This window comes from Crocodylus porosus, unplaced genomic scaffold (assembly GCF_001723895.1).
Source record: "Crocodylus porosus isolate Cpor-Errol unplaced genomic scaffold, CroPor_comp1, whole genome shotgun sequence".
In the NCBI taxonomy this organism is placed as follows: Eukaryota; Metazoa; Chordata; order Crocodylia; family Crocodylidae; genus Crocodylus; species Crocodylus porosus.
The window spans coordinates 193,613,579-193,627,104 of NW_017728886.1; the positions used below are offsets into that span (position 1 = coordinate 193,613,579).

General features: G+C 38.2%; 1 protein-coding gene across 1 annotated transcript; it reads left to right on the forward strand.

Moving 5' to 3' along the window:
- Positions 1-239: 239 nt before the first annotated feature.
- On the forward strand, positions 240-12,073 carry TTR (transthyretin). The gene is made up of 4 exons (XM_019547398.1): positions 240-479; positions 1,269-1,408; positions 10,530-10,665; positions 11,796-12,073. Exons 1-4 carry the CDS (start codon positions 411-413, stop codon positions 11,901-11,903), a joined length of 453 nt encoding a protein of 150 aa, XP_019402943.1. The 5' UTR covers positions 240-410; the 3' UTR covers positions 11,904-12,073.
- The last annotated feature ends 1,453 nt before the right edge of the window (positions 12,074-13,526 follow it).

The window sequence follows — 13,526 nt, forward strand, 5'->3', positions numbered from 1 at the left end:
GTAAAAGCAAATATATGAGAAATTCTCTTGCACACATGAAGGCAATGAAAATAGATTCTTGTATAACCAGCAACATAGCTAGACAGGCAGAGGTTGCTTTTATGATTTCATGAAGGGTATTCTAACAGCCTAATTTCCCCAGGCAAGGTTCATGTTTGTGTGGGTTACTTATTCTCTTAACTCTAATGATCCTAGTTTTACATGCAAACCCCCCATTGACTTGAATGGCAACCCTATGCATAGAACAACTATAGGATTGGATTGTTGACTAAGCAAATAATCAGAATCAGCAGATTTGGAGTCATATGGGCACCTGACAAGCAGCCTGTTTTGTTGTAGGATTGGGTATAAAATCCCAAATCTCATTAGCTTCTAGCTGCTGGCACCAAGGCAAATTAAAAGCAAGAAGAATGGCTTTTCATTCTATGCTTCTCGTTTTCTTAGCTGGACTGGTATTTCTGACTGAAGCTGCCCCACTGGTAAGTGTTTCTGCATTTAGGGGGTAGAATTTGAAGGACTGTAAAATATAATAAAAGTAAGTATAAATTGATGCACAGACATTATATATTTTATTATATGAATATTATATTACTAAACTAAAACTCAAAACAAATTCCTTCATCCATAACAATGCTACAATGCTTTTTGCTACTGCCATTTTCTCATGTAATTTCTTTACAATCTTTATTTAAAATGATGAAGTCCCTTTTAAGATTATCCGAAGTCATCTGCTTAAGGCAAGGGGATGGGATCTAGGTGACTGTTGTCCATTTTGGTATTGTCTTGAGACAAGTCACTTAATTTTGACTCAGTTTCCATATCTGTCTAATGGGGATAATTTTTACTTGCCTCTCCAGGACACCTGTGCTACTTATGAAGCATGTGCTCCTCAGATCGGACATTTTATTAAAGAATTACTGATAATTAATCACAGAATAACAAAGCTGGAGAAGCCAATATTTTCCCAGAATGTTAATTAACATAACATTTTCCAGAACTATATATCGTCTTAAGCACATTTGTGTATTTATTATGCAAAACTTCCATGAAGTGGCAGAATGCACCTATTCTTAGGTTATCCAGGTATAAGAAACACCTATTCATGAACTCCATGGAGCATAAAATATAATTAGGCTTAGAATATGCCCTGCTATGGATGCTATTTTGCAATAAGAACTCTTTTGCTCTTTGGAGGAGGAATTTTAGTAGATGTGGTGAATAACCCCAACACGTTTACTGCATTAGACATATTTTTTCTGCTTTCCAAGGTTTCCCATGGTTCTATTGATTCCAAATGCCCACTTATGGTGAAGGTTCTGGATGCGGTTAGAGGAAGTCCAGCTGCCAATGTAGCAATTAAAGTGTTTAAAAAGACTTCAGATGGAGACTGGCAAGAATTTGCTGCTGGGTAAGTGATGATGTACCCTGAAACAGTTTTCAGTGTCTTAAAGAATAGGATGGGATACAAAGAGAAGACTCTGTTTGAAGAGCAACTTCTTTTTTGGCATTAATTCAAAGATTATCATAATTTCATTAATCCCTTTTCTACCATTAATATTTAGCATATTGGGCCTAATCCAAAGCACACTGAATAAGTGGGATCAGGCCTATGTTGGGAGACAGTTCACATCACTGAGATTTTCATTTTACTTTAGTAGGGGTATATTTAATACTGTTCTTCTTGATTCCACAACTTATTGCTCTACCTGTGTTTAAAAAGGTAGCAACCTGTTTGCCGGTATTTATATATACTCCAGACGAACCATATTATTATACGGAGGGACCACGGCTTTATTGTAAAGGAAAAGCAAGGGAAATGCCCTCTTGTAAATTTTGTTACCAGGCCCTAAACATCCTGACACTCAGTGTACCTGCCATCTCCACCACTGCTGTCACTTAGGAAAGGGTCAGACAGGAGCAACTCCTTAATTAGTGTGTTCAGGGTTACACTGAGCCAAGAATAGAATCAGGTCCACAGTATTTCCTTGTGGCTCTGTTCACAGCACTCTCATGGCTCCTATTTTTGTGATTACTGAGAACTTTACCATCTTGCAATATTGCATTGTCACAAACAAAATTGGGAACAGAAGTGAATGAGTGAATTAGGTCTGAGATCCACAAAGGTCATTCCCAAGGAAATGCCTTTGTGGATCTGACCCAAAATGATTTGTCCAAGAGGTCATGTAAAAATATGGAGTGGAGCAGGAAACTGAACCACAGGAATCCAAAATCCCAAGTATGTACCCAAATCATGAAGCCATCCTGCTGAGAGAGGGTTTTAGTTATTTGTTTGTTTGTTTTGCCGGACTCTAGGTATCTTACAAACTTCCTTCGCTCCCCTATTCAAGCAATACAACATAGCTGGCAGACCTGGAAAAACAAAACATTTGGTAGTAATATGGGAGAAGCAGAATTCAGACTTGATTTAAATATTTTAAAGACGACAAATCCCATGTCAAATTTAATATTCCTGCCAATTTCCTTATGAGGGAAATGGAATGGTTCAAATGGTCTCTAAAACCACAGCATCCTTTCCCATCATCACTAGAAAATCTATATTATTTTATAGAATATAAGAAGCAGCTTTAAAAGTATACATAAAATGTCGCTCGGTACAATCTGCCTAGGGAAAAGATGCAGCAGTGTCACTGTTAAACAGGCTTATCTTTGTGATATAACAATACAGTTTACTTAGCAACATTGTTCCTAATTAGCATTTGCCTTGTGTTTATGAAATCAATGGGAGCTGCAGGAATCCATTTTTCCTTTAGGAACCTAAATATGAGTTTAGAAGACCAGGATATAAAAAAAGAAAATAAATAAATAAATACTGTTAGGCTACCGGGATTGGGCATTTTTCCCTGAGGAAATAAGAGGAAGGAATATAATCTAGTATTTTTATAAATAGACTATTCTGTTATATTCCTTCTTGTGTGGCTGCATATTCATTCTTCCCTAGGTGTACATCTCATGCCATGCTTTCATACATGCTGTTGACTTCAGGTGCAAACAAGCTTTCACAGGACCCAGTTTACTTTACTGTGCGGGCAACCCAAAGTAACTCGGGGAAGGGGGCAGAGGGACTGGTGGGTCCATGAGGAGTGGGTAGTTTGGGGGCTAAAAGTAGTTCAGTCAGGGTTGGGGATTTGGGATTAGGAAAAGTGTAGCCCTGGGGCCGTGGCAAATGGGCTTCCCATCCTTGGAGCTGTGCTGTGAACATGTTCACCCAAAGAACCTTGTCTACGAACATGTTCAGGCATCCACAAGGCTGGGATAACCCATTTCAGATCAGGTTAGCCCCATGAGGTGAACTAACTTTAGATAGGGCATGCCATTTTTCAGTGACCTAAACTCTAAAAACACCTGCATGCCTGGCCATTTAAATCAACCCAACCTTGGTTAGGCTGATCTAGATGTAATGCTTGTACATAACCTTAGAAGATGACAAAAATTGTGGACCTAGACATTTAAAAAAAAAACCCAGGCTTTCAGTAATGTTTGGTCATTTTCTACTTTAAAAAGGTAGAACAACGCAGAATGATAAAGTTACAGGTCTTACCTGGGCTACAAGACCTGATAAATAGCAGTTTTAGACCCAAACATTTTGTGCAATACAGAGAGTACAATAATAACTTGAGCCAAACCTAAATCAGGGAATTTGGTATTATTCTCTGTCACCTACATTGATTCAAAATCAGCTTGGGGATTTTAAGTATTTTTGTTTGCTTGCAATTACCCATTGGCCCAGTGATTACAAGTGGGAATTGAGCATTGACAGAAGGAGAAAAACTACTAATAGATTTTTCTTTTGCTTTATTTGGTAGATGAAACAGGAACATCTAGAGAAAACTAGGCAGTGAGAAACTGAAGGGAATAGCTGATTTGTCTGACAATTATACTTTCCCCCTAGGAGTCCAATCCTGAAAACACTTAAGCTCAGGTGTATGGCCTGAATCACAGCCCTTTCCAATCAAAAAAAAAGACCCCCATTGACTTCAATAAGCTTTAGAGCAGTCCCTTTGTGCTTACGGCAGCAGGTGGGTCCATTTATTTCAATGTAACTACTTATGCTAGTAAGCATTAGTCCCTGCAGTAGGCATTTCCCACATGTCTTATATTTGATATATTTCAGAGACTAAGTTATTACAAATTGCCAGGCTGGGCACAACAGTTCCAGTAAATAACATTTTCCTCAGAAATGAGTAAAACAAAAAAACATGAAAAATTTGGACAGCAAAACCTGGTGGAGGTTTTTTATTGAGGGAGATGGGGAGTCTTTTCTATTTCAACATATATGAACAATAATCCAACAAAGTCTGCTCATCCCTGATGCCATTTACTTCTTGGCAAAGAGATATTCAAAGTTAGTCCATGCCATGAAATTTTGGAGGTCTGTCTGCCTAGGAGCTCATGGATGAATCAGCTGGACCTGAATGAAGGCTTTTGCTTGCATGCTGGGAAGTTTGGCTCCATGCCATGTTTGAATAGGCAAGTACAGAACAAAGACCGAGAGGCGGTTGAGGAAGGAAATCACCAAATCTGCTCTCACAGAAATCTAGCAGCCGAAAAAACACTAGGTAAAGAGTATAGAGGGACACCAGTTGCTATTCAGGACCCCAGGATACAGCAATATATCTAAGGCCTGCCTTCAAGTGGTGGGTCCATGTATTCGATTCCTCCAGAAACCCATTTACTCCAGCTTCCTCAGGAAAGACTTTCATTGTGTTTTCCTGCCTAATAATTTAAAAGCAGGTTAATGCTTGGATCCCTTCTCCCTTATTACGGTGTATGTAAGAAATATTCATATAATCATAGGAAAGCAGAGCTGGAAAAGACTTCTGGAGGTCATCTAGTGCAACCCCCTGCCTGAGGCAGCCTTATCCCTATCAATGCCACCCCAAGCACATTTTTTCCTAATCTATTACTCAAACTACACAGGCAATCCTGCCACACAACCACAAAGCATAGCACCCTAATTTGCCACAAGTAAAGTAGGGGAACAATGATTCTGCTGCAAGTGCTGTCAAGATATGCTTGAGAGAGCTACGGAAGAGGTCCACACATCCGGCTACAGAAGAAGGCAACCCCCACCCTGGTCTGTGCCGGTATGACCATGGGATAAAATTCCTTCCTGATCCCAAATGTGGTGATGAGTCTGACCCTAAATAGAGAGACAAGATCCTCTAGTCAGGAACCTCTAGGTTTTAGTCCCAGCAGAAGCACTGGCATAGGCTAATTAAAAACCCCAGGTTTGGCTACAGCTAACACCCCGTGCTTTGGAGGAAGATGAAAAAATTGCCCTGATGTGTAGGAACAGGAGAGGGGAAAAATTTCTTCCTGGCCCATGTGGCAACAGCAAATCTCAGAAGCATGGGAAAGACCCATAGTATAGCATAGGCATAACTACTTCTAGATCAGTCCTGGCCAACACTCACCCAACCTCTTCTTGCTCATCACCTCCAGTGATTCCATAGGCAGTATAGGGGTGAAATCACTGCTTCACTGTTGTAACAGTGAAAAAGGGTTTTTTTTTTCCCCCTGATAATGAATCCAAACCTACTTTGCTTCAATCTCAAACCTACTCCCTGCAGCAAGAGAGAAAAGATGTTCTCTCTCATCTTTGTGGCAGCCCTTCGGATATTTGAAGACTGTTATCATGTCCCATCTTAAGCACCTTTTCCATAAGCTGAACATGCCTAGTTCCTCATGTGGCTTCTGTTTCAAGCCTTTTATCATTTTTGCCACCTGCCTTTCAACACTATCTTGTCCATGTCTCTCTTAAAATGTGGAGCCCGAAACTGTACCCAATACTCTATATGAGGCCTACCTAGTGCTATTACCTTTTGTGTCTTGTACTTAATGATTCTATCAATGCAGACCAAAATCATACTTGCCCTTTGTGTGGCTTCATTTCACTGAAGACTCCCTAGAGTCTGCGATCCACCAAGACTCCTAGATATTTTTCCATATTGCTGCCACCTAGCCAGTTATCACTCATCTTGTATTTGTGGCTTTGATTATTCTTCCTGAGGTGTAACACCTTGCATTTGTCAGTGTTGAACTTCATTCCGCTAGCTTTAGCCCAACTTTCCAATCTGTCAAGGTCCTTCTGAATTGCACTCCTGTCCTCCATGGAGGTTATAGTCCTTTCCAATTTTGGGTCATCTCCAAACTTGCTCAAGAAGCTGTCTGTTCCAGCATCCAAATAATTAATAAACATATTGAATAATACTGGGCCCAGGATATACCCCTGGGGAACTCCACTCAAAATCTTCTGACTTTCCAACATGGATCCACCATAATTACCCTTTGTTTATGGGTATTATGGCAGGTCAACTCAAAATATATTATGATCAGGTGAGAAGGAAATTGGTGGCTTGGGAACTTGTTAAGCAGCAGAACTAACTAAAAGCATGGATTTTCTTGGTGTTAAGAGTACATGAAGGTGCAGTTTATCACAGAACTAGGGACAGAACAACAGACCATTTCTAGGCTGTGTCAAATCAGGGAATAATCTTTGCCATGGCTATTTAAAGTTTAGCACCCATACGTTATTAAAGTTACTGAAAAACTAAACTTCTAAGTATGCAAAGATAAATGGGCTAATTAGAGCACAGATTTTGAAGAATACTATAAGGCCATGGAGTTCCAGTCTCACTCTGCTTGTGCTTTTCTGTCCTATACGTAAACCAAAAGCCAATGCAAGTAAAGAATGAATGGTGTGACAACTTGAGAGATCTTAGATAAACTCATGCTCAATAATGTCTAAAAAATGGGTAGGTTAAATTAAAAAGAGACTAAAATAAGGCATGGCTACTCACACGTGTTTGCCATGAAAAAAGGAACCCTGATGTTAGAAGGCAGTATCTCAGGGTGACTCATGACTGTTCATGACTGAATAGTTATTCTGCAAAGACATGATCTTCCCCTGGGCAGAAATTATCCTAGATTTGTTTTGGTTCAAAATATTGTGTTATATGGTCACAACTCTTTTTTTTCGGCGGGGTGGAAGAGTTTTTTCTTTTAGGATATTAAAAGAAAATATAGGAATGTCTTCTTCTAGGAAAATATCCTATTTTCTTCTAGGATGCCCCATTCACATGTCCACAGTAGAAGAGAGAAATTGATAAATGAACCTTTGGATCAATTTTGAATTGAATGGAGCTTAGTACCTCCACATAATTAAGCTGTACATTTTATAAGGGGTGGAGGCTGCACAGATCCATGCTGATAAAATATTCTTAGTTAACTGTAAGAATCCACTATTAACATTGTTGTCCTGTGCTGGAAGTTTTGATGCCATATATTGAATGTCACCTTGAAAGTCAAAACTTTAAACGTTCTGCTTACCTAAAGTTCTAAGCCTATTTTTTTAATGGAGAGGTGCCTTTTTTGGTTATATGTTAATACAATCACTGTTATTTTTAATCTTATTCCTACATCTTAGTACCTTAAAGCTGTTGGGTTTGGAATAACAGTATTAGAAGAAAGACAGATCATTAGAAAACCAGACAGCTACTTTATAAGAAATTTAATAGAAACACAGTTTACAAAAAAGTATGCAGGGAAAGCTAATTCCAGCTGAGAAGTGCAGAGAAAGGTACAGGATCTAGTCACTGAGCAAAAGCAGAGAGAGATTAAATGTGACTTACACAATGAGACAATACCCAGAAATTTATGTGGGTTACCAAATTGGAAGTTAGCCACTCTAGTTCTGCCATGGCAAGTGGACAAATGAGGTCCAAAAGCAAGAGCATTTGGCAGTTTTAACATTCAAGGAGTGGATGAGGGAATGTATGCACCTTGCTGGGTCTAAAACTTTCTGAAGATTCAGAATGAAGGAAATGCCACTGAGTGCTGTGGAACATTTGACCATTCTACCTGTGATATCAATGCAAATGTTGAGCTGTAGCTCTTTCCAAAGAATATAATCATCTCAACTTCTAAAGTGGTTTATAGGAAACCTTAGTAACAGCTTACTGTTCCTAACAAAGCAGCTTACTCAGGTGCTATTAAAAGTTTGAAAAGTAAGACAGAGACTGCTTCATGTAGGTTAACCTTCTTCCACCATCAGCACAGGAATGTAAGGAAAAACATACAATTTCCTAATAAGAGACTTCTGCTACTGGGTTCATTGCTGCTTTTTGCAACAAACCCAATTTTTTGCAATATACTTCTAAAAGCTACTGTAGCTTTCTGTTCACTCCTCAGCCACCCCCAGCTGTCTCTTGCCCAGTGCACTCTCAATTGGTATTAGGCCACCATTCATATTTTGCATCTATATACCCATGGAGTGATTTAGACCTGGATACAACTCCTGCTAAATCAGACAAAACCTAGAACAGGGTTAAGCCATGTGGTCTAAATCTGGACTGCATTGTTCCCTAAAATTCTTATCGTTCACAACTTGGACTCTATTATAAAAGATATATACTATAAAAATATAGCTGAACTGGAAAATTAAATTTGGATTCAAATTTTCCCCAAATTTAGTGCTAATTCTGATAAAAGATTTTGATTCAGAATCAATTTTTACTTGCAACTGGGCCATAGCTAGACTGTGGGTGCATTTACACATGTGCTTCAGTGAATATTGGCTTATTTAAGGAGCATTAAAACATCACCAAAAAAGTGCCCTTTAGCTAATGGGCATTAAAGTAGGTTAATGCACATTTTTGTAGTACTTCACATTGGAGGGCACTTTAACATGTGCTTGAGGGGTGGAGGCAGCAGTGCTTTAAAGTGGCTCTGATAGCCACTCTAATTAAAATGCCGCAGCATCTCAAAAGATTTCAGCATGTCAGAGCAGCCTCTGCACTTGTGTTGAGGCACCTGGAGGTACTAGATTTAATGTGCATTACGTAAAGTGAATTAATGAATGTGTAGACATGCTCATGTAGGTTATATATAGGTTTATGTGATTCAACATTTTAATGAATTATTCAGAGTGTGTGTGTGTGTGTGAGAGAGAGAGAGAGAGACAGACAGACTAAGTTAACCAGAGGAACTAGTAATTTTTTTAAGCAAACACATTTTTGGAGGAACTGCTTATAAAATCTGGCACTCTCATAAGAAGTCCCATTTTAAATAATAGACTTGGATAGGTTTAAGCTCATATTAGATACAGTATGTTTTATTCATGCTCAATCAAACTGTGGTCCTACTGGGAATTTTTCATACTTCAAGGGAGTAGGATTTAATCTAAGGGAAATTAAAAATAAGTACACAATCAGTTTACATTTTAATTAGCGTAAACCCTCCTTCATTCATACTTTTTCTCCACTGTATGGATATATATGGTATAGTATCCGTTCATCAGTGAGTGATGGTGGATAATGTCCATTACAATAATTAATTTTGAGTCTAAGACAAGTGAAGAAAATTAGATGGTGAGGGTCAGAAAGAAAAAGGAAGCAGAAACAATACAATGGATTCCATCTTCACTGGCACCAGAAAAATGATGCATTAACTAATGTGCTGGAGTGGACATGGAAACCCTGACTGGTAGCAATATGCACCCAGTAAAGCCCAGGCAACAAGAGGCCACTGCTGCCTGGCTAAGCCTCTATCTGCACAGGGTAGAGGGAGCTGTCCCAGCTGCAGGGCAACTATCTCTCAGCCCACATGGAGATCAGGACTTGTCCTGGTCTCCATAGGGCAGGGAGAGCTGTCCCGGCTCTGGGTGCACATGGCTGGGAGGCAGCTGCCCCCAGAGCCAGGTCAGCTCTTTCTGCTCTGCGGAGATCAGGAACAGCTCCCATGCCCCTTGCCAGCCTGGGACTGGCACCTAAGGCTCCCTCTGGCTGCTGCAGGTGGACAGAGAAGGGCAGGAGCGGCCCTGGACTTTACTGCTCCTGTTGCTTCTGATGGGCACATGTTCAGATGTGTGCCTGAGAGCACTTTAATGAACCTGAATTTTCCATGCAGAGTTCAGGCGTATTATTTGCACATGTAAATGGCTAAGTCCTGCTCCTATTTCCTTCTGCTTTTTGGTTTCATTACCTGCTATGCTTGGTTCTTAATTTAGGCTGCAAACACTCTGGTATGGGGATTCTTGTTATTAATCATGTATATGGCACTTAGCACGGTGGATCTCTGACCATCACATAGGTTCCTTGATGTTTTTATTACATGCTAATAATATCTTGTGATACTAAACTATAGGAAATACCATTCAGAGACTCCTTAAATTTCAGTAGTTCTTACATTTAAAAGCATTTACCTTTTGTTCTAATAGTTAATAAACAAGTCTTATTTAAAAATATTTCCCTTTTTCTGCTCAGCTCTAATGTGCCAATTGGCAGAGCTCATTTTATCACAACAATATTTTTTCTAAGTATCTGTTTCATGGGACTCTCAATATCTTTTAAAGTAAACACCAAAGACCATGCTGGTAGCAAGGATCAGGTTTAGTATATTCCTAACAACTTGGCATATACCATCTAGCTTATTCAAAAGTCCATACTGACTGCTTCTGTTATGCATCTGAATTGTAAGCTAAGTTCTCACGTGAACATTTCTTACCACAGGAAAACCACAGAATTTGGGGAAGTCCATGAGCTCACATCAGATGAAAAATTTGTAGAAGGAATATACAGGGTTGAGTTTGACACCAGCTCATACTGGAAGGCACTTGGCCTTTCCCCATTCCATGAATATGCTGATGTGAGTATTTATGAATATATCTATCTAATGTCTTTGGATATTGTGTAGAGCAGCAACTAGGGAAAACAAAAGAACTGTCCGTTTAATGTGAAAAGAACAGTATTAGGAATTTAAATGTTACAATGATTGCAATCCAAAAGAAATAAAGCCACTGTTTTTTCATGTTAATGGTCACGTACTCCGCTAGTATGAATGGGCTTACCCTCATGGAAATCAATGGAGCTGGACCCATTTAACCAGCAGACAATTAGACCCTGTACTTAAAACAATGCATAACTAAAAATGTTAAAACTACAATGTCCTGCAGCGTGGAAATACTTTTATCTTTACTGCAAGGAATGCAGGGCTTTAGAAAACTCTAGTTAACAAATAGTGAATAAATACTGTAAAGGGGAGAAAGGGTCCTTTCTTGGTTTGAATAGAAACCTCAGGTTCAGTGATTTGAAAACAAATTCATTCTTTCTTATGATGCGTCTCTTCAGAAAAGGCAACCATAATGTTCTGCATGCACACCATTTTTTAGTAAAGCTCAGAGTGGATTTTTCCTGGACTACTTCTAAATGATGTGATAGAAAAAATTGCAGCAAATGGCATTTTGTAAGGGAAAGGAAAATTAGCCAAGGGTTTTAAAGGTGGTTCTATCTAAATTTCTTGAGAGTTAAGTAATACTAGAGAAAGCTTAGTATGATTCTTCCTTCTGGGTTTCTTGGCTTGTGGCCCCATGCTTAGAATGATAGGCATATAAATATTATTATTATATTTAAGAAGCACACACTATTTTTCTTGTATACATCTTGCTGTTATTTAAGCTGCTAATTTTACCTTATATTAATTTATGCAATCCTAATGGATGAGACACAAGATAAATAGATTTATATTAGAGGGCTTGGAGCCTGAGTCAAAACCTACTGAGGTCAGTTGAAAAAATCTTTAGATTTCTTCAAAGCTTTGCTAGTGTATCTTGTATCTTATTTATCAGGGTGCATTATTAATGAAAGGCAAACTTGTTAACTGAAATATTGACCCATCTGCAAAAGATACATATGGAAAATAAAGAATAACTCAGAACACTGAGTTTGTTTCAGAGTACATATGTTGTTCTTCAAGTTTACAAATATTTTCTTTTCCAGGTGGTTTTCACTGCTAATGATTCCGGTCACCGTCATTATACCATTGCTGCTCTCTTAAGTCCTTTCTCTTATTCAACCACTGCTGTTGTCAGTGATCCACAAGAATAAATACGGCGTCATCATCCAGAATATCCACCACTGATAGAAATACTGTAGGATTTTAGGAGGAGGTGATTTTCTATTGATAATGACATGTCTTTTTGCAATAGTAGTTTTTAGCATTTTGTAACCCGACTAAAATCTCAAGCAAGTCAATAAATGTTTCCTCTTTAAAACAATTTTTATTCTAAATGTAGTATTTTACTTTGCTCAGAAGAAGGATGGCATGTGTTGAAGTATGAAAGGAATTTTGGAAAACCACTAATAGGAGGCAAATGAACACTTGGCTTATTACAGTAACCTAATCTGGTGCCTTTTCCCCCATTCCAAAGAAAATGATCCATCCATTATCTTAATGTATAAGGCCTGGCATTTTAAAAGAAGTCATGTTTTGCCTGGTGCTCTGCAAAAAGCTATATTTTCTTTCTAATACACAGGAATAGAAATTATTTTAATGAAATAACTCATTTTTAATTCATTATTTAGACTATGATGATGGCAAAAGCTCAAATGAGAAAGACACACCATTTTCATAAAACATATACGAGGCAATCCCAGCAGCAAACAGGACATTTGAAGCATAGAGGAAAAGAAATATACAAGTAGAATGAACAGGGTGATAGTTTTCAGCATGAGGTTGCAATTAAAATGCTAAGCATATTCAAACACTTGAAGAATTCATGAAATTTATATAGGCTTTAAGACCTCTCATAAATCTCTGCACTTGCTAGTTTGAATTAATGGAAGAAAAGTAGTTCCTGCCTGAAACCAATACATAATTATCTTATATGCTGTTATGTCCCTTAAATATTTCCATGAAATCTTACATGAGCTCATTCAAGACTGTAAGAAAAAGACACTGCAGGAGTTACCTTCACTTACAACACCAAATAGGCCCAAAATTATATAGATCAAATCCTATTTGTCCTGAATCTGAATTATTCACGGAAATCATAAAAGATCATAAAAAAGGAGAGGTCAAGATGTAGGCTGGCTAGTGGCTAACTATGCCTGTGATTCAATTCAAATTAAAGATAATTGATAAAAGAGTTCTAGTTGGAAATCCTTTTTCTAAACTGATGAATTAACCTGTTTTCTTGAATATGAATTAAAGTAAAAGAAGCTTTGTTCTACTGGACTGCAGGGACTATAAAGGCAGCTAATAAAACGACACCTCTCAGAAACAATCTGTGCCCACTTGCCAATGTCTTCTGACTTTTACACTCTGCAAAGCAAAAACTTGCTCAGATGAAGAAGTTTCAAGTGAATTCAGAAGTTAAATAACTCCTCCAAAATATTTAAATGTTCCATTACCTCATTTCTGGGCTCTACCCTTGTTACACAACTCTAATAAATTGCAAGCGGACAGGTCCAATAGTGGCCCAAGGCATCTGGTTTTTGCAAAGCTTTCGATTTCTGAAGCATGAAAACAATAGGTTTGACTTGCACTTGCCATTGCCAAGCTTTATGAATATGACATCTGTTCACTGTGTATAGAAAACACTATATTTGCTAAAAATATTCTAAAATAAAAATATTAACGTGATAACTACATATATATTATCCACCTAAATCTAATATAAATTGGAGCAGGCATTTTGTATGTGTGTGAAAAATTAAGCTCTCATTTTA